We start from the raw sequence: 21,791 nt of genomic DNA, 5'->3' as shown, positions 1-21,791 counted from the left end.
GTTTGTATTGTGAACCCTTCTACTTACTCATTTATCATCTGAACCCCTGAACTCATCAAAACGCAATATTTTAAACACGTTTTTTACCACTCAACTGTGTGTGTATCACAAACGCCTGCCACGTAATTTTAAAAATAATTATAAAATGACACGTATGATTATAAAATGACACATGTATATATGGTCACTCCATGTCACTTTTCCTTTTATTATATTTGATTAATATACCTATATTTTCTCTTTTCAATTTTTATTTCTATTTGCCATTGCCATCTACATCTCCATCTCCACAATCTCATTTCAACTTTTTCTTATCTTCCTTACGCTTTTCCTTTTTCCAACCTCTTCTACTCTTTCCATTGAAGTAAAAAATGTTGGCACGATTTGGGTTATGTTGGATTGGTGTTTTGGTGGTGACCGGTGGCGCTAAGGAAAAGTGGGGGTCTATTGGGTGGTCTGATTGTTTGTAGTTGTTCACAACTGGCGGCGTTGTGAAAGTCGAGACTTATTGGCGGAGTTAGTTTGGGGTTTTTGTTGTTGTTGTTATTGTTATTGTTGTTGGTTCTCATTTATAGTTGTTGGTTGAAGCTTGTCGGAAATGGTGAGAACGAAGGTAGTTTGGTCAGAGAAGGTGAGGAGGAAGAGAAGAAGGCAATAAGTTTGGGTTTGGTTTGGAACTGAAATAAGGGGTCAATGTCAAAAATTATTTGAGTTTTTTTGTTTGATTTTCAACTTATCTAGGTAGGTTTTCCAATTTATTTTCAAATTTATTTGTTGTTTAGTTTGGATTTGATCTCTATCTGTGTCTTTGTTTAGTTTTGGGGTTTTAATCAATTACATTGACTTTGTTGAAATTCTTTGGGGATTTTGCATTTTTGTGCCTAATGTTAGTGTAAGATATTTCGGTAGTAGTGTTATGCTTTCCATGGTGTTTTTCATAGAAAAAGAGAGCCGTATAATAACAAGAAACGATAGAGAAGAAATTTTTGGGAAAAATATCGGAAAAGAGGCCAAGAAAACCTCAAATTTTGTCCAACAATGGTGTTAGATGCAAATAGAAAGATGATGGCTTTACAAAGCCCTAATGTGACTGTCAGACCCTTTTCCAAGGGTCTCACGCTCCTAATAGGTGTGTGTCACACGTTCTTTAGTAGTAACTGCCACATAGGATGCCAAGTCAAAAAATGTGTTTAAAATATTGCGTTTTGATGAGTTCAGGGGTTCAGATGACAAATAAGTAAGTAGAAGGGTTCACAATACAAACACATACAAGTACAAGGGTCCACCAGTCCATTTCGCCTAAAAAAAATATCAAAAAGAAAAATTGAGGAATTTAAAATAAAATAAAATAAAATAAAGCAAGCATAATATCACAACCTATCTAATAACTATCAACACATGCAAATATAATAATTTAGCCCAAAACCATTCAAATAAGACATTAAACCACTTTCTTTTTAAATATGAGTTAAGTCTCATGTAGTGCTTCACCTGGCAACTATCTGAAGTTATTAATCTCGTCCCTAAACTGAATAAGTCACGATCAAGATCATTGCGAGTAACACGCACACTAAACCACTGGTGGGAGAATCAACTATCAACCCAAAATTAACCTAACATGCCATCTATTATAACCAAGTCAAGATATAAATTAGAGGGAATTTTTTTTAAAACAATCAAATGATTGAGTCCCCATAAACTAAAACTAAATCAATAGTCAAAGTATTGTGGAAATTAAACTCCTAGAAACAGAAAATTCTAGTACCAAACTCTAAATAAATCAAGAATGAAGATGTAACCACAAAACTTAGAAAACATGAATTAATAGTCTAATTTCTTTGTCCGAAAATATGGGAAAGAAATGTAGAGGATCCGATGGCAGCCTGAAAGAAAAACTTATCCTTGGATTTGAAGTCAAGCGTCCCTTAACTGAAGTCTCGTATCAGCTATTGAAAGATGGACTGTATTCAAATAGAAAAAGAGCAGATGCAATATTTGTACACAACCACAATGTACTGATAGGATCACATGGCCAGTCCAAATCATGAATGTAAACAAACAATTACCACGTAGTAACACAATCAACACGTATCATCAACAAATATGAAACAACCCAGACTCCTAGTCCTTATCCTGAGTTAACATACACATGAAACATGTCCCAAATGATCACATACAAGCCACAATTGAGTCCAACTTACCTTTCAAGTAACTTGGACCGGCCGCTTAAGGATCTATCATACATACATCACATTATAAAAAGATAAATTTGGTTCACTCACGAAACCACAAATACACATGCCCGGTTCTCTCAAGGAATCCACACACAAATTGTTAGTTTAAAGGCGTGGTACCTGAGTCAACTAGAGTTAATATTCATATCAGACGTGGTAACCGAGTGGACCATTAGTATTTCTACCTATATGGTACTCGAGCCAATCAACAATCACTGAAAATCATGCACAACAACAATCACAATAAACAATAACACTTGAAACCACAAGTAAAGTAAACAAGTTCATTGCATGAGATTATCAACATGATGTCATTTCATATGCTCCTTATAATTCCTCCCAACATGCACTACACAAGTGATATTATAAAGTAGTAGACATGCATTCATACATAAATTAGAAAACATACAACCACCATCTATCTCAAATCAAATCTCTTGAAAACTCTACAGAACTCAAACATTTTCCTTTTAAAGTACCTTGACTTGTTCTTGGTCTAAGACAATAATAAAAATACAACAATCAATCAAATAACCTAATTATACTTGAATTATAACCAAATCATATCCCAGGCCAATTTATGATCATTCTATCCAACCCAAGGCTTTTCCCACCATTAAATCAAGTCGAAACTCTCTCCTAAGATAAATATCCTAGATTCTAAGGTTTAAGAATCAAATTACAAGATAAGAGAGTAATGGACTCACCTTTTCTGATGAATTTGGTGGAATATCAAGTAGAAACAACGCTAAGTCTGCACTCTTAAACCCAAGAGGAATTATACAAAATAAGAGGTTTTGGAACTTTTTCTACATAAAATTATGAATTTTCCATCTATAGAAACTCAAGCCGCTATAGCGACCCATCTTGCTATAGAGACCCCGACGGCTATAACAGTCATCAACTAGCTATAGTGCCTTCACACTTACGCTATAGTGGATTACACAAACTTCATAGACTCATAAATTCTTGAAAAAACTAATTTTTACAACATACTTCTTCCCTTGATGTTTTGATATATCCCCTTCACGTCAAGTTCAATTATGGAAGTATTACTCACTTAAATTCGATCTGTAAAGTCTTACGAGTTCCTTAATGTCTTGAATACTAGAAAATATAATCCAAATTTAGAAATTTCACCCTACCCATTCCTAGATGACCCTAGACCTCACCTTGTTCAAATTACGTTTGAGACTGGCCTATCCTAGAATTTTTAAGTCATGACCGAAAAAGTTTTCTAGCCCAATTTCTTTCACCATTGGCCTAGTCATAACAATCGAGATGAATCATTATAGAATATGTATACTTGGAGGATAAAACCTCTCCAAGAATAGTTCTATGAGCTTTGTCTATGTAGAGATGGATGCTTCTGCCAACTCTCTTAAACATGTGTTGCTTCCCTTGTCAGAGAGAATTGGTACAAACACAAGCTTACTGTATTGATAGATATCTAGGAGGTTTTATGCTAGACACACTCCAATAAAGTTTTTTTAAATATTTGTTTGGGTCTTCAAGAAGTAGACCACCAAATAATCCTTGCAAGTCCAGTCAGTGCAACATCGTATTGATGATATTGAAGTTTGCATTTTCAGTTAGTATGGGAGGTTGAATTCCTCGACATGGCCCATTTGTGCAGGAATTGCTGTAGTAGCAGCCTCAACGACTACTCTATGATTATTTTCATCATCTATTGCAAAATTCAACCTTAGATGCCTGAATGTTCTTTCAGTTTTCGAATCAAATGGAATCAAGAGAGATCCTTAATTCTTAGTATCAGACATAAACTATATAAAAAATGCAATGGGTATGTAATGATCCGGAATGTCATTTTTAGAAATTTTCATAAAATTATCATTTTACTCCTCGTGATATCGACCCCAAGTCATTTCTGATTGGAGTTTGAATTTTGTTTCGAACTTTGAGTAAAAAATTGTGAATTATGATAGTTTTTGAATTCAAAAGGCTAGAGTTGTTAAAAAGTGGTTGTGTCTTTTAGAGTTTCAAGTCTCGGAATGGAATTCTGTCTATTTCATCAATCTTGACATATGAAAATGGGAAAAAGGTTAAATATACCCCGAACTATCGTAAATGGTATATAAATACCCTCCGTCATACTTTTGGGACATTGGTACCCCTGTCGTTCAAAAACTAGAGCATATATGCCCTTCACTCTAACAGAAGACTAATTAGGGACACGTGGCACAATCTTTTACGTCGATAAATATCGGATTGGTGGGTATGATTATGACACGTGTATGTACGTTAGTATAAATGGTATATATGCTCTAGTATTTGGACGGCAGGGGCACTAATATCCCAAAAGTATGACGGAGGGTATTTGCATACCATTTATGATAGTTCGGGGGGGTATATTTGTCCTTTTTCCCTATGAAAAGTGATCTAATAGAGTTTTCAGTTTTAGATTAGGAGTCTTTTCATAGATTTGAGGTCCTAAGTTAGTAATTTGTGAAATTTTTGCCTTTAAATTGACTTTGGTCAACATTCGGAGTTTGAATTCTCGGATTAGATTTCTAAAAGTTCCGCTGGATTTGGCGGATGATTTTAGAACCTGGTCTTGGTTGAATTTTCAGAGGTCCCGAGCTTGATTTAAGCTTTTTAGATGTATTTGTTCACTGCGACTTTTAAGAGTTTCAGGTTTAGGAGACCTCAAATTTGTGTTTCGACAGTTCCATTATGTCCGAAACATCAAGTGTAGTCGAATAAAATACACTACAAAAAAATCAGAGTTTACTGACGGGCAAATTTAGTCGCTAATCTATGATATTCCGTCACTAAACATGATTAGCGATGGATTGTTGACTTTAACTATTATGCTCGTTAAGAATCTCTTAGTGACGAAAAAAATGAGTTCCGTTGCAAGTTTAGCGGTGTCATAGTGACGAACGATTTCTGTTGCCACTTGTTAGCGACCAGCTGGTCCGTCATTATATTTATATAGTTTCGTTGCTAATTTCATAATTCATTTCATCATTTTGGATAAATGAGCGACAAAATTTTGGTTGCTAGTCCGTCACAACATACTTTGTCGATCTAGCATATGTGGCTCTTAATAGTCCGTCACCAACATTCTTTTCATAGCAATGACCAAATAGTTGCTAATTTTGTTGCTAAACTTTTTCTTCTAAAAGTATTTGATTTACTTATTTTAAATATGCATTGCTGAAATAAATTCAATGTAAATTACTAATTACTCCAAAAAAACCAACATTCATTTAAAATAATACTCATACACGATTCAAAATATATGAATAGCGAAATTCGAACCACATATTTTTGGTTCAAAATATCCAAAGCAATCTATCAACTATTCTTAAATGAACCTCTAGGTTCATCAAAAATTGTTACTACACAATTTGTAGTTTCTAAAAAATCATGACAATATCAAAAATTAAAGTTGTGGGAGATAAAGGGATACGATCGTCACTTGGAATTGAGGGATCAACCTCGTCCACATTAGTAGTAGCAAGAGGCACTGTGGGTGTCACAAGTGTTGGGTTGCCAATGGGGGTAATCACTGCTTGCACCTGCTCAACAATTACATGAAAAAGATGATTAGTAAGTGCAGGCATCATTTTCTTTACAAACTCATCCATATTTATTGTCGATGTTGATTGAGAAAATGAAGGTGGTAATGATGATGATTGTCAACTTCTAAACACTAGACAGAGAAGAAAGACACTGATGAACTTAAACTGAAAAAGCGATGATCTATTGATTTTCTGGAAGGTAACCAGAATTGATTTCAGACAATTCTACAACTGATAATGCCGGCTTCTAGGAGTCGTCAACTTTAATTGAGGCTTATTTCAGCATGGAACATTAGATTATTCAATGTACTTTCTAAATGCACTCTAAGAAGTTCCTTATTTCAACAAATTATTGAGGTATTGAGGCTTATTTCAGCACTTTGAGAAATCCTTTATATCATTATATTACTATGTTATTGAAGTTTCACATAATTTATCATGAGTTCTCATAATTACATTTAAGTGTTCAGTGACTAACCACAATTTTGAAAAGTTCATAGTTGATAGTCTAGCCCACATATACATAAATGATTGTAACGCAGAAATTCATTGTACCACATCTAGCCTAGACTTAATAGTGTATAAACTGATAATTCTCTCCTTGAATAGAGAATTTGATGATTATTAAATGTCTAATCTAATATTTTTGGTTTAGATAGAGAGGATGTTTTAATAAACTCTCGGCTTGAGTACATTTCAAGTGAGAAAAACATAAAGAACCACTTAGAATATCAATCACAAAACCAAAAAGAAGTTATTGATTTTGGTATTTCGATTTAGATAGAGAGGATGTTTTAATAAACTCTCGGCTCGAGTACATTTCAAGTGAGAAAAACATAAAGAACCACTTAGAATATCAATCACAAAACCAAAAAGAAGTTATATATCACACAAGTTCAAAAGATCCTAAACAGAAATACCAAAATCAACCAGAAGCAACTTTTAGCACTAGATTCAATATTACACTAACATTATTTTTTACAAAAAATAAACCAAACAAAAGTATAAACAAAAAATTTATATCAACACATTTTTTTGGGAAAAAAGCTACTGTGTAGGTGAGAAAAAAAGAGATACCTTTTACCAGAGAGAATGAGTCGGTAGTGAGTAGTCACATCAACAAAAGTTAGTTGCAGTATAAAACTAAAATAAATCAGTGTGCAATCAATGTAAAATGCTTGAACCCTAACACCAAATGCTTTCTTGAACCCTAACCTCTATTTTCATAAAACTTTACTTCTAAAAGAACCCTATTTTCAGAAAACTTTACTTCTAGAAGAACCCCTATTTTTAGAACATTCAAATTTTTAAAACCCCTATTTTGAGAAAATACCAATCTTACTTCAAGCTAAATGAAATGGAAAGAGTTCAGAGTTAAAATATCATATTTTCATAACACCCAAACCACTAAAATCTCTATTTTTAGAAGACGAGTTGAAACTGGTAAACAATGGGTGTGTCGAGTGAAATGAGTGATACCCAAATCCAGTGAATCTGATATCCAAATGTAGAAATCTGACCAAAATTCCTAGTTGGGGTTCCTATTTTGCAGAAAGAAGAGTTGAAAGGTACTCCTATTTTCAAAATGTAGGAATTTTGCCGAAATCCTATTTAGTTTGGGTTTGAGCTAAATGAAATCGAAATGGAGATGAGAGTTTGAGGGCTTACCTTTTGAGATGGAGACTTCAAAATGTTTGCAACGGAGACTTGGAAAGATATGGAAGCTTCTTTGGAGCTTGAGAGTGTGAGTTTCTGGAGAGGGACTTGAAATGTTGAAAATTTTGTGCCCTAGAATATATCACTTTAAAAATATTTTCAACAAAATTAGTGACGGATTCTAACATTCGTCGCTTTCAATTAAATATATATTTAGAAAAAAATATATTGATGGATATTTTCATCCCTATATAATATAAATTTTATAAAAATATATTTAAAAGTTTAGCAACCTTTTTTCTGTCACTAATTTCGTCGCCCAATATTAATTAAATTTGTCACCCCTACTTTGTTACTAACTCTGTAGGGAAAATTAGGCTCCAAACTTTCACGCTAATATTTAGTGATAAAATAAATATTCCGTTGCAAATCCGTTGCTATATTATAAATCAAAAAATCATTTGTTAATTTTGCAACAAAATGGTTATTCCGCCGCAAATCCGTCGTTATGTAGTGACAGAATATTGTTCGTCGCTAAATGATGAGTCCACAAATTAGACTCATTTAGGGTTATATTTTAATAGAAATTGTGTCTTCAAATGCTTATTTTATCTCAATATCTGATGAAAACCCTTAAGTGTCAGATATTTGAATATTGAAGGAGAGCATGGACACTACTTCGCAAAAAGGAACGAAAAGGCTGAAAAGAATGAAGAAAATGAAGGCCTGAGGATCGCCGAGTCCACTTGGCGAGTCGTTGAAGGGTCTCAGTTCGCCTTTTGTTCTAGTGTGCTGAGCCTTGAAGGAAAAGATCAAGTCGACGGAAAAGGGGAGCAGTCGGCGCATCACCGAGATGTTCCACGAGGTAGTACTGTGTCGCCCAATGACCGAGAGCACGACGATGCTGAAGGATGGTGCAAGACGACGATGAACTACATCAAGGGGTGAATCACCGAGTTGATCGGCGATTCCAACTAATGTGCCGAATGGTTCGCTGCAACACAAATTTCTTTAAAACTATAAATACTCATAGAGAGTTTGAGCTTAGTATCAGATTTTTAGTAAGAGATTTTTAGTGTGAAACAATTAATATAATTTTTAGTACTTTTTATTTTTGCTCTGAGTTAGAGATGGTTTTGAAAACTTGAAGAAGAAGAGGGTTTCATCTCCAAAGATTTGGACTTGGGTCTCTTGGATTCTTCATTCTTGGCCTATAACAAGACTTAAATCTTCATACCCATTTGAATGCAAGCTCATTTAGGTATAAATTTCTATCTCTTGATGTGTGGCTAAAAACCCCAATTCTTGGGGTGTGATTTAGCGAATATGGGTTAAGATTGTTGTTGGGTCTTGCTTGCTAATAGATTAGATGTAGTTTAATGGTGATTTCTTCTAGTAGTTGTGGTTGAATCTAACAAATTTGTAGTTGCAAAGACAAGTTTATTTATATGTTTTCGGCTTGCTCGAGAGAGAGGTCGCAAAACCAAGACTACTAGATTGATGTCTTAAGTAGTGGATCGACATGAATGTTCAGCTCGAGAGAGTGAACCCTAGTCCCATATCCTAACACTTAGCTCGAGAGAGTTAGTGAGGTAAGGCGTAGGCTGGTCTTCATGCGGCAAGTGGGTGTCCGAGAGGAACCCATTTAAAACGGGGTAAGTTGCTCGAGAGAGAATTTATTCCCACGTATAGCTTAGCCTAGTCACTATTACTCTATAAATTTTCTATCGAAAGCATGTACCCAATACTTTAGATTAACCCGTATTCCGGCCACATTCCAAGAATCCCTTCTCATTACTTAGAAATCTTTGTTAATTTTATTGTTGTTACTTACTAGTGACAAAAACCCCTATTGTTAAGTGATACTCTTGTGTTCCCCTTTAACTTACAATGTTTTTAATCGTTAAAATCTTTAGCTACGATTAGCTTTAGCACATTTGCGCTTAACCACTAATTTTCACGTCCACTCCCTTGGGACTCGACCCCAACCCTTGGTTGGGTTATTATACTATTGCACGATGGTAGACATTTGCATCGGAAGTTGTGTCGTTGATTACGCAAACATCACTAAACGATTTTTTTAGTAGTGATATGTGGTTTGTATGTATGAGGTTTTGAACAATTTCCAAGGATCCATTTGAAGATTTGAGAGTTGACTAATTTTATGATATCTGGTGTACCTCGCGATCATGAAGGATGGATCACTTTAGCGAGGGTCGTGTTAGTGAGGTCTTAGTCGCATTCGCGAGGGGTCAGACTCCATTGACCATCGTGTTCGCGAAGGACCTATCGCTTTCGCGACCACATTTTTCTGGGGTTTGCTTTTGTGAACCAAAGGTTGCGATTACGAGTTTGAGAAATCGAACCTGAGGTTGCTTTTGTGAGACCTAAGAGGGTTTATGTACAAAATTTTGGGGTTTTACCCCATTATCTTCCATTTTGAGTTTTGGAAAATTTATTGGAGGCGATTTAAAACAGATTTCTAGTGTTAAATCATTTGGTAAGTGTTTGTAACCTTAAAACTTCAATTCCGTTTGATCATTTGTGAACTTTAACATAAAAAAAGTAGGATTTTGATTGACCAAGTGAAAGGTTTTCAAGAACGTGAATTCTAAAGTAAAATGGTAGTGATGAACTGATTTTAATTTCTTTTTCGAAATTGTTTTCACCAATGAGTTTCAAATGCCTTGGGTGACGTTTTCAAGTTAAGATTTTGGATTCAAACCCTATTTTTGGAATTGGATTTTTAGAGTCGATTTGACCCATTTTTCAAAGTATATGATATGAGTATTGTTATTTCTGGAATCTTATTATGATTAATTGTTTGATTAAATTGTGTGGCTTTGGACATTTTTTGGAAAGGAAAGGCTCAAGTCTTGGAGTGACTTTTGATTGGATTGAGGAAAGTGAACTTCCAAGCTTTGTAAAACTTGTAGAATTTTGTATTTTTCTTCATTGTGTGTGTTGGGGAGTAATGAGAATGAGGTGATGAATCAATTACTCTACTTGATTGATCTTAATGAATAAAAAAGGCAATGTGTTGATAATTGTGCTTCATGAATTGCCTTGAGTGTTGATCCTAATTTGTTGATTGATGAAATGCTTTGCTGACATTATTGTGGACTTGAATTGCTTGAGTTTATGATCTCTTCCTTATGATGTGAAATTTTTTATTTGCATTAATTTCTGTACACCGTGATTAGACATGTGGTGATTATGCCGATGTGAAATGGTTCCGACAAGTAACATTATACCAAGCCAATGGGAGATGGTTACGACGAGTGATGTTGTGCTGATGGAAAATGGTTCCGGCGAGTGATATTGTGTTGATGGAAAATGGTTCGGGCAAGTGGTATTGTGCCGATGAGAAATGATTTCGGCAAGCGTTTGACTTTGTGATTTGAACTTGATACTTGTGATTGAGATACCTATTGTTTGTGATTGACATACTTGGTACTCGTGATTGATTAACTTGATACTGCTTGATTGTTGAACTATGAATGTTGGATTATGACTGTTGAGCCTTGTGGGCTGTGTAAAATGAACTGTTAGGTTGGGTTGATTTCTATGCAGGTTGTAGTTGAGGTGGTTCGGTTGGGATGAAAGGAGTACTTGTATTCTAAATTAGTTTTTCCTTATTTAGTGGGTTGCTTGTTGAGTATCGTGTTGTTTGGTACTCACTCCATTGTTTTACACTTGTGTAGGTTTCGAGCCTGGACCCGTGTGATTATCTTCTTCATCTTTCTCTGAGGCTTTCAGAGGATATATTGAGAGGTAATTGCTTGTCATCCTGGCGGGACCTCTTGTTCCTTATTTTGTGTTTTGTTCTATTCGAGAAACAAAGACATTGAGACTTGTATTTATCTTTCAAATTTTGTACTAAGCCTCAAATGCAAGAGAGCTATTGGATAACCCATCTACTTGCAAGGAGACTTATTGGGACTCTCTTTTACCCAACTAATTATCGCCCAAAGATTGATTACACTTACACAAATAGGAGGGAGTGATCAACCGGTTTTTATATGGACAAGCCGGGATCATCTCACTTAGAAGCTTCTTTTCAGATTCTGCGATACATCAAAAGCTCAACGGGAAGAGGTTGATTCTTGTCTATGTCATTCTAGTGGCTTGTACACGTGACAATCATATTTTGGGGGTGTTTATAAGTTAACAAAGCTTTTCGCACTTACGCTATTGTTGATTTATTTCCACATTTCTTTCATACTTTTGGGTTTAGATTGACTTGTCTTGGTGAGTTTAAACAAGTGCCATCACATTCATTTTTGGATCGTGACAGAATAAAAAACAACATGCAATGTAATTTGTAAAAAAAGTAATCACTTGTGGAATTTGGAAAAATGTGGTATTTATTTTTAAGTTGAAATGATATTTGCTTGTGCTATTAAGTTATTGGTCATTGCACCAAGACACTATGGTTGAAGTTGGAACCTTTGCAAATAGCTAGTATAGAGGTACATATTTGTATACTTTCTTCACAATACAAATCAAAATCAAATAGAAGTAAATTCCATATTGTGATTTGCTTTATTCCACCAAACAAGGAGGTACAGTACTTGTCTAAAGCTAGTATAAAACCCCAAAAAACAAATGAAAGGAAGAAATTAAAAAAAGAAAGAAAATAAATAAGTGTTAGAAAAATCTGCAAAGTGGTTGACACTTTCTATAAATTACCTACTTACTAGTGATAAATTGGTAATGAAAGACCCTTCATATATCCCATTAGAACAAGGCACATTACACATCCAAAGAAAAGAAAATACAAAAAAATGGTTTGCCCCTCTCAGCCAAAAACTTCCCTGAAATCATCATCTACTAGCTTAAACTCGATGAAGCTGAAGAGCCTAGTACAATCCTTCATATTCTCCCATGTATACCGAGCTATAGCGAAAGCGAAATCATTATTAATTCAAATTATGAAGAATGTTCAGTTAGTTCATCAGAACAAGAAGAAGAATAATGTGAAGTTGTTTCTTGGTTCATTTAGATTGCATTATAATTGGTGTTCTTCTCATGTGATGCCAGTGCCTGTTCCAACTGCATTTGATGTTTATTATGATTCTACATGGAATTCTATTATATCTACTGCTTGTGATGAGTCAGAACTCTCTGGCTATCTTCAATGGCTTGAAGACAAGGACAATAGTAATAATGATATTGATAAGCTTGCTGATATGTTCATTGCAAATTCTCATGAAAGGTTTAGGTTGGAGAAAGTTGAATCTTATAGGAGATTTCAAGAAATGTTGGCTAGAAGTGTATGATCCAATATTATTTTAGTGGTTGGTGTTGTATGTTTTGATAATTTTCTCATATTTTGGAAGGTGCATGGACTTCTTTTTTTTTTTTTTTTTTTTTTTTTTTGAAATTTAGAGAGGTAGGTCTTGTGGGATTATATAACCATAGAATATGGAGTAAAGAGAAGGAAAATCTCTTGGCTAGATGGGGGTATGGAGAATTGTGCAATTCTTCTCATTGACATATGTTAATACCTTTGAGATCTGAAATTTATTACAATCCTTCTACTATATCAACAATTTCAATCAATTTCTATTTGAGAGGTTTCCTTGTTTCCTTATATCGTTGAAATAATTATAAAGATGATTAAAAATCTATGAATTTTATGAAGAAAACAACCCATATAAATCTCTAATATTTTATTCATGCCATATAACGAAAAGAAGGTAATTTACATTGGATTTTGGTGCATTAAAATTTCATTGGTGTCGAGTCTGTTGGATAGGACTTGCCTAGTACAATTTACATCGTATGTATGATTTACAGTCTATTACATCCGATACACACAAAAATGCTCATCCAAATTAAAGAGACCGTAGCTATTATCAATTATCCTGGAGTTTTAAAAAAATAATAATTTTATCTGTGTGAACGTATTACCGTTTTCATTGTATCCACATATTTTAAGGATAGTGACATTTGGGTTTATCTCTTTGCCTTTTGTGGGGTTTAAGTCCGCAAGTTCCTTCGCTTTTGTTTCTATTCCTGCGGGCCAAGCTTTTGATACTTTTGAGATTTAGACTGTTGATAAAAATAAAGAAAATGCATTAAAATAACTATCCTATATTTAAAACAATGAAGACCGTCGAATTCTTTTTGTCCTTTATTAAAATACTTTATAAGGTAAAATTGTCATTTATTATTTTTGTTGAATAATTATTATTTTACTATTTAACACTTAATTGTAAAACAAAAAAATTCCTAATATTTAGTAATTTTTATTTATTTTTTCTTAAATCTTTCTTATTTGAACTATATATGTTGAGAATTCATCACTAATTTTTGATAGATTAGATGAGAGGGGTTTGGGCTACAGTTTAGAAATTGGAATTTGAAATAGGGAAAAAGTAAAAGAGATGCATGACCCTTTTCTTCGAGTAATTAACTCATTCAAACTAATCAACATGAATTGATTGTTTCAAAATTTCAATGATAAAAAGAAAAAAGCTAACACCTTTACTCCATAAGTTATAAGTTTTCTCTTTCTTTTTTGGCCAAAAGTTTTTATTACTCGTTCCGTTCATTTTTACTTATCATATTTGAATTTAACATTCCTTTAAAAATAATAATGATTGACATAATTATTTTATTATACTATCCCTATTAACTGATATTTTAGTACTTCTTCCGTTTGGATTTACTTGTCAAATAATTCCTAATTTGATTTCTATTGTTAATTACTTGTCATTTTTTGACAAAATCAAGAAAGGATAATTTTCTTTTTCCTATTATATCCTAATTTATTAACATTGAGTTAATGAGTAAACATATTTGTGACCCTATCAATTAATATATGTAAATTAGTAAACTCAATATATCAAAATCATTATTTCTTAATAGGTGTGATCAACACCATTGGTTATACTATAGTTGATTGATACAAATCCTAATCCCATTCTGTGACAACTTTGAGTGCGATCGGAAAGGAATAAGGTGTGCCAAGTATATTCCAAAAGAGTGAGTATTAGATATTGAAAAATAATTTGGAGAATAAGTAATTAATGTTAGGGGTAAAACATGAAAAAAATAATTATGTATCTTTTTTTGTTACGTAAAATGTCACGAGTAAAAATGAAAATAAATTTTAGTAATAGTGGATAATAATTAAGGTGAAGGGGTTTCTAACATGTCCTGTCATTTTACACTTGTTTGGATGTGTGTTTTGTTTATAGAGAAAAAGTCTATTAGAAAAAACAAAGGAGCAAAAAGGCTTGATTTTAGCTGAAATCTGATCACAAGCATTAGCTGTTTGGATATTATAATTATTACATTAATAACGGCGAAGATTCAGCCTTGTTTAACTCTTCGAGTTGCTCACTCTTTGATTCCCCAAAACCCCGCCAGACTTGCCCTTTGTTTTCTTTCTTCTTTTTGGATTTGGAATCAAACTTATAATATACGCATAGTACATAAATACGTCATTTGATTTTGTTTAGGTGGTATTTATGTCCTTCGATTTTGAGTGTGTACAAGTTGACATTCAAAGTTGTAAAAAATTGAACAAGTAGATATAAGCGTTCTATGTGACATAATGCATGTAGGACATAAAATTTTCATGTAGGACGCCACATAGGACGAATGTATCTATTAATTCAGTTTTATATAAATTTAAGTGTCTACTCGTGCACAACCAAAGTTGAAGGACATAAATAACAACTGAAGCCAAGCTGAAGATCATACTTATGTATTTTTAACTTATTGTAATTGGGAATAATTTGTGCATTTCTTTCCGATGACCAAACTTATTTATTATGAACTACCTATAATTATCTTTTAGGTGAGTTGGTCGATGTACCCAGAGGCGGAACCACATGGTTTAGTGGGGGTGCACGTGCACCCGTTAACTTCTAAAAAAATCATGTGTATATGTGTGTATCTATCTTAAGAAACTAGCAGAAAGTAGGATATAATTAACAAGGAACCATAAATAACATAGAAGTGCCCTTGTGCAGTTGGTACGAGCTAGTGAAATCACCTACGAGACCAGGGTTTGGACCCAGTTAGCACCTATTTCATTTTTCATTCTTTTAATTCTAAGTTTAGCTTAGAGCTTATATTGGTGCACCCGAAGTATTCAAAACCTGGGTTCGCCTATTACAAGAAAAGTGTGAATTATATGGGGATTTTCTTGGGGATTAGTATGAAAATTTGCAGGAAAATAAGTTTCCTACGGATTTTCATACTAATCCCCAGAAAAATCCCATGTAATTCACACTTTTCTTGTAGCGGCCTTTGAATGTACTCCTGCTAGTTTAAAGAAGTTAAAACTCCTTTTCTTCTTTTATATGTTTACTTTTGTTTCATTATTTTTGGTCCTTTGAATGGAAGAGCATTAATAAACAACTCACAAGTTGCTTTTCCAGTGTCTGTTGTATAGAAGACCAAGCAGCAAGAACCGGACCTGTCATGGACCACTTTTACCCAAATGACCCCTTTTTTCTTCTCTTTTAATTTGCATTTAAATTACTTCAAAAATTTATAGCGGGCACCAAGTAGGAGAAATGCTTCATGGAACATGGTTTGTGAGTCTACTTTACTACATATTAATTTTGCTATTCTGTAGTCAGCTTCCATGGTGTGTTAGTCTGTTTAGCAAATAGATTACTACAATTTATTCACATAAAAAAACAATAAGGGTCTGAAAAGTCACCTGTTAATTGAAATTGGTGTAATTACTAGAGAATTATGATGACATATTTGTTTGTTACTATGTAATTAATAAGTTATATTAAATTATAAAAATAAAAGTTAATTATCTAAAATTAAAAATTTATATTGGACGAATAAGGGCCTTTATAAATGATATTAAATTAAATATTTAAGATATAATTTATCTTTGAAAAATATATTAATTAATAAACATATATTCTTAACTAATATTATATAAAAAAATTGATATATTTTTCAAATTAGTATATTTTAATTAATTAATCATATACACAAAACTACAAGATTTCTATGAACATGATGAAATTTATGTTTGACAAAAAGATAAATATTATAAATATAATATCATAAAACTATTAAAATATTTGACAAAAATATAATCTATCAAGTCTAACTAAAAAATAAACAACTTGTAATGTGAAATGTCAAGTATGCTAACCTCTGTAGTTACCTCTTACGGTAATTCATCAAGTACAAGCACAAGTCATAATTCATAACATTAGTAAAATAGACAGTTCATTAGTTTAAATGCTTATTCAAGAGACACTTAATTCACTCATAAAAAGTACCAATTATGTCCAGAGACCAATCAACATGCAATACAACTCACATTACATGTCATCAATCAAGGAAAGTCTAACTCCAAGTAAATCATAACCTACCTCAATCAACGAACTGAAAGTAAACAAGCTAAATTACAAAAAAAAAAATCCTTTTTCTCAACACCATTGAATACTCAAGACTTCAAAATATAACCACACATTAATCATCTACTTTCTCAAGCGAAGGTCTTGGCTATTCAAACTCATTTAATTCTACCTATTGAAAAGGTATAACAAACTATTGAAAAGTTATTTCATCAAATCAGAGGTTTTCATGATCAACCAAATCTCATTCATTAAATTTCAGCCCCATTAACCTCTCTTGAGAAGTTCATAAACCCCAAAAATATATTTTTATAGGGTTTCCAGTTTCTCTCAATATCATAAATAAAGGCTAGGTTTATAATTTCATGCTAGAATATAGAATTTAATGAATTAGAAATGAAATCTTGCATGATTATACCCTCTCTTCCAAAAAGTAAACGAATTACAAAAGGAAAAGATGAACAAAAAACACTTACCTCAAGAGAGAAAAAATCTAATTCTTGAAAAAGTCGCCCATGAGGTTTTCTTTATTCAAAATAACCAATTATGGATGTGAAAATGAATTAAAACTATAGCAAACAACCACTTCACTATACCAAAGCCTCACAACTTCATTGCCTTTGATATAGCGAGCAAAGCCTCTCTTAACTATAGTGAAGGAGGATTTCCATTTTATATATATATATTCCAATTCTCAATTCACAAGGACCAATATGAGAGCACTATAGAGTATAGACCCAAAAAACCATAATGATGGGGAAGATTGTTACATCAAATATCAATTAAACACACGTTCATCTCAAACATCAAAAAGGAAAGATGAGAATAACATGAAGTAAAGAAAGATTATTAGACTCCACGAATAACTGAGGATATCTTCTACCCATGTCTAATTCAGTCTCCAAAGAGACATCCTCTATAAGACGATTCTTCCACTGGACCTTAACAGAAGGAGTAACTCTGGATCTCAACTTTCGAAACTCTATATCTAGAATAGCCACAAGCTCCTCCTCATAGGATAAACACTCATTAAACAATACAGAGTTCCACTGAATGATATGATTACCATCACTATGAAACTTTTTTAGCATATATACATGAAATACACATTGAACACTTAACAAACCTGGAGGCAAGTCCAACTCATTGGCTGCCTCCCCCTACATATCTAAGAATCTCAAAAGGACCAATGAATCACAAACTCAACTTACCCCTATTTTCAATCCTCATCACACCCTTCATGAGCGAAACCTTAAGCAAAACTTGCTCATCTATCAAGAACTCCTTATCTCTAACCTTTCAATTTGCATATTTCTTCTGTCTACTCTAAGCTGCCAAAAGTCTATATTTAATCATCTTAACCTTCGCAAAAGACTCTCTTACCTCATGATCTTACTCAAATGCATCAAACTACCTAATAGTAGATCTACACCTCCTACCATATACCACCTTAAACAGAGCCATATCAATACTAGAGTAAGAACTATTATTATAAGCAAACTCAACTAATGGAAATAACTTGTACCAGTGACCATCAAAATATATCACACACCCACATAGAATGTCCTCTAGCACTTGAACAATCCACTTAAACTTCCCATCAGTTTGCGAATGAAAAGTTGTACTAAAATCAAGTTTGGAACCCACCTCAGCCTACAAGATCCTCCAAAAGTTAGAAGTGAAATACATACCTTTATAAGAAATAATGGAGACCAAATATAACACCTTAGGAGTGAAAAATTTAGAGTGGAAATGAAAAATTGTAAAAAGTTGCTAGTGCACTGGTTTCACGAGCCTATGTACGGACCGTGGGAACCACTTGTGGTTGCCCTTAGAACTTTGGAGTTTCAGTAAGTGGTTCATGAGAGCTAGTATGGACCATGGTTGGTTGGACTTTGGAGTTTCATTAAGTGGTTCATGAGAGGCTAGTATGGACCATGGTTGGTTCTAAGAACCGTGAAAGGTTCAGTAGACCACACTACTACACTTGGGGAAATTTTGGTTAAGGAATGTTGTACGGGAGATTTGTATGGCCCATGCAAGGAACCACGGACCACAGGTCTGACCATAGTTGAAAGGATCCAAACCTTGAAGTTTCAGGGCTTGGGCAGTACTAGAGAGTCCATAGACCGTCGAAGGTTTTATAGCCTGTGGAAGGGGACCATAGACTTGACTCCAGAGAATCAAAATTTGTTCCCTTGGCTTGTACGGACGACTCCATAGATTGTAGAAGGGTCCACGGTCCGTGGATTGTGTCGTAAATGGTGGTTCAATAGTTCTTACTTAGGGATATTTGGGTCTTTTCCTACTCTTTTAATTTCTATAATACCTTATTTTAAGCCTATTTCTAAGACTATAACTAATTCTCCTAAGACCCTAACCACCCAATTCACTCTTTCTCTCAAAACCCCAAAGCTCTCTTAAGTCGTCTTCTCCAAGTTTCTCTCAAAGTGATTCAAGGGTTTCTTGAAGTTCAAGTCTCCTTTCAAGATTTCATCCTAGGGTTTTAACAAGGTATGAGGGAAATTCATCAATGGTTTTCTCTTAACCCATTGAGTCCCAATGAAACCTCAACTCTCCATTATGATTCTTGCCAAATTTTAGGGTTTCATGATTTTTTATGAGTTCAATCGAATGGAGTTTTATTCATCATCATTGATCTTATGATGCATGATTTGATCACATTTCAATATTTTCAATGATATTTATATGAATCCATGCTTTGCAAGTATATTATGATTTTAAACTAAACTTTGAAGATATGCATGCATTATGAATTTAAGGATTTATGAATCAAGGATACATTTAGATAAAATATCTAGCATGTTTTATGAAAGTGAATTCTTCCAATTGAAGTAATTCTTATCATGAAAGATGATCATGATTTAGATGCTTTAGATAAGTGTCTCTTATGAATATGTTACGAAATCATTGTTTAAAGGAGCTATTTTTATGATTATGAAGTTTATGAATGATCTGGTATTACTAGATTCTTAGCATTTCAAAGACTATGAATATGATATGACTATGTATGTTTTCATTGGGTGTTTACTTAGCACCGAGTGGACTTTGGGGTGGAGGATCACCCGTTAATAGAGACAAAGTTCTTTAGATGTAATCACCTTGTCCCATAACTAAGTTCCCCTGTAGGACTGTTCTAAGATAAACACTAGCTAGTGGATCCACGTAAGCTCATGATTATGGTCCTTACCTTGGCAAGTAGGACACCCTTTTTTTGGTGTGAGAGTAGTACACTGAACTCCATGTTATAGCTCACATGGCTTATGTCGGTTAATGGTATCTCCCACAAACGACTTATGATAACATTATGACTCTTTTCAGAATATTGTATTGACCTTGTACTATGTTTTACGAACTTAGCTTATCAGATTATGTCATGTTTTACTTGGTCATACAATATCATATTTTCAGACTTATTATGTTACTATGCCTATATTCATGCATCTTTTCTCATGCTCGGTATATTTTGAATTGTGACCACATACATCTTTTGTGCCTTTATTGTTTTATAATATAGGTTCCAGCGCTCCTTATCTAGCTTGCGGCATGTGCTCTCCTCCTACCTCTAACTCCACATCCGGTCCATCCTCTACTAGAAGTCACGACAACAAAATTGGCTCAAGAATCTCAGCTTTAGACTCACCTAATCGTGTTCTCACCATATGTGAGAGAAAAAAATTAGATACCAATTTGGATCACCAAATACAAACTAGAATCAAGTAACAACACAAAGAAAATAAAGAAGTGAGTTTTACTAATATCTCAGCCTTTTAAACAGAAATATAGACGTCTCTATACTATTCCGTAAGACTCTACTAGACAGTATGATGAGATTGACGAATATAGAGCTTTGATACTAACCTTGTCATGACTGAAACCACAGTGACTAACACCCACTCTAACCCCCATGTGGGTGAACCATCAGTTAACTCGTAACTCATACAATTTCTAAGTTAAAAATATAAATTAAGAAAACTTAAGATAATAATAATGTCTCCAACTAAATAGATACATAAAAAGTTCAGAAATCTAAATAAACATCCCATCATCCAAAGTTCATCACACTAAAATGTCTAACTAAGAGTAGCAAATAAATAGATAGTAAATAATATTCTTAATGTCCGGAAAGATAGACATTAGAATGAGGAGTATCTATGTCAGCCCAAACGGAAGTAACTCACTCTCAAATATGGAAGTAGCACTTTTAAATATGAGGTCTCATAGATGCATATGGATCACATTATGCACTCAAAAGAAAGTGTATGAGTAGCATTAGTACAAACAATCTATACTGGTAGGCATTATTGGCTAAATAATATTAGTAACATAAATATAATCACAATTATAAAAAAAGTGGACATGTGATTCCACATATTCGACATATAAGTCACAAGTCATCTGAATCATCACATGTTATTGGCATATCAGTGCGCAAGCAAATATAAATACACTTATATTCATCCATTTTAACATGTCACAATCCATCACCCGCTCAATGACCAATTATACAGTATTTAGTCAATACTTAGAAAATATCAGTGTACTTATAAAATGGAGTACAAGTCTATACTCCCCCCTTTTATAACATCTCCTTTAACCACACTAGACCTAAACTAGCATGTCAAGTCATGAAATATTGAGCAAACAATCATGAATCAATACAAATCATCAACACACTTGTCAAATAAAACAAGTGGATTGAATTATGGAAATCATATCCATCATTGCCTTGCAATTGTATAATCACTGCATCTGCCAGATTAATTAACACGCATCTCAAAACCATAGTCTCACTCTCATATCTATACACGTGATAAGAGTCAGAATCTTTCTATCTAGACATGACCTTCTGGGGATTCTAGGTGTCCATGTAAAATAATAGTGTGGTACCCAATCTAATCACACATAACTGCTCATTTATAAGCTCAAATCAGGCTTGAGCCTCTCATTATCTAAATAGTAAATATACTATCACTTTACCC

The 21,791-nt window shown here is 33.6% G+C and overlaps 1 protein-coding gene across 1 annotated transcript; it reads left to right on the top strand.

Annotated features, from left to right (window-relative positions):
- Window positions 1–12,225: 12,225 nt before the first annotated feature.
- LOC125828369 (uncharacterized) lies at window positions 12,226–12,734 on the top strand. The gene has a single exon (XM_049507682.1). The coding sequence runs from the start codon at window positions 12,226–12,228 to the stop codon at window positions 12,718–12,720; it is 495 nt and encodes a 164-aa protein (XP_049363639.1). The 3' UTR covers window positions 12,721–12,734.
- The last annotated feature ends 9,057 nt before the right edge of the window (window positions 12,735–21,791 follow it).

Source organism: Solanum verrucosum, unplaced genomic scaffold (assembly GCF_900185275.1).
Source record: "Solanum verrucosum unplaced genomic scaffold, falcon-dt-bn FXZP01000048.1, whole genome shotgun sequence".
NCBI lineage: Eukaryota > Viridiplantae > Streptophyta > Magnoliopsida > Solanales > Solanaceae > Solanum > Solanum verrucosum.
This window is presented reverse-complemented; position numbering and strand designations above follow the sequence as displayed.

What these genes read in the sequence shown, in the direction of transcription:
- LOC125828369 (XM_049507682.1), top strand. Translation starts at nt 12,226, where the DNA reads ATGGTTTGCCCCTCTCAGCCAAAAACTTCCCTGAAATCATCATCTACT.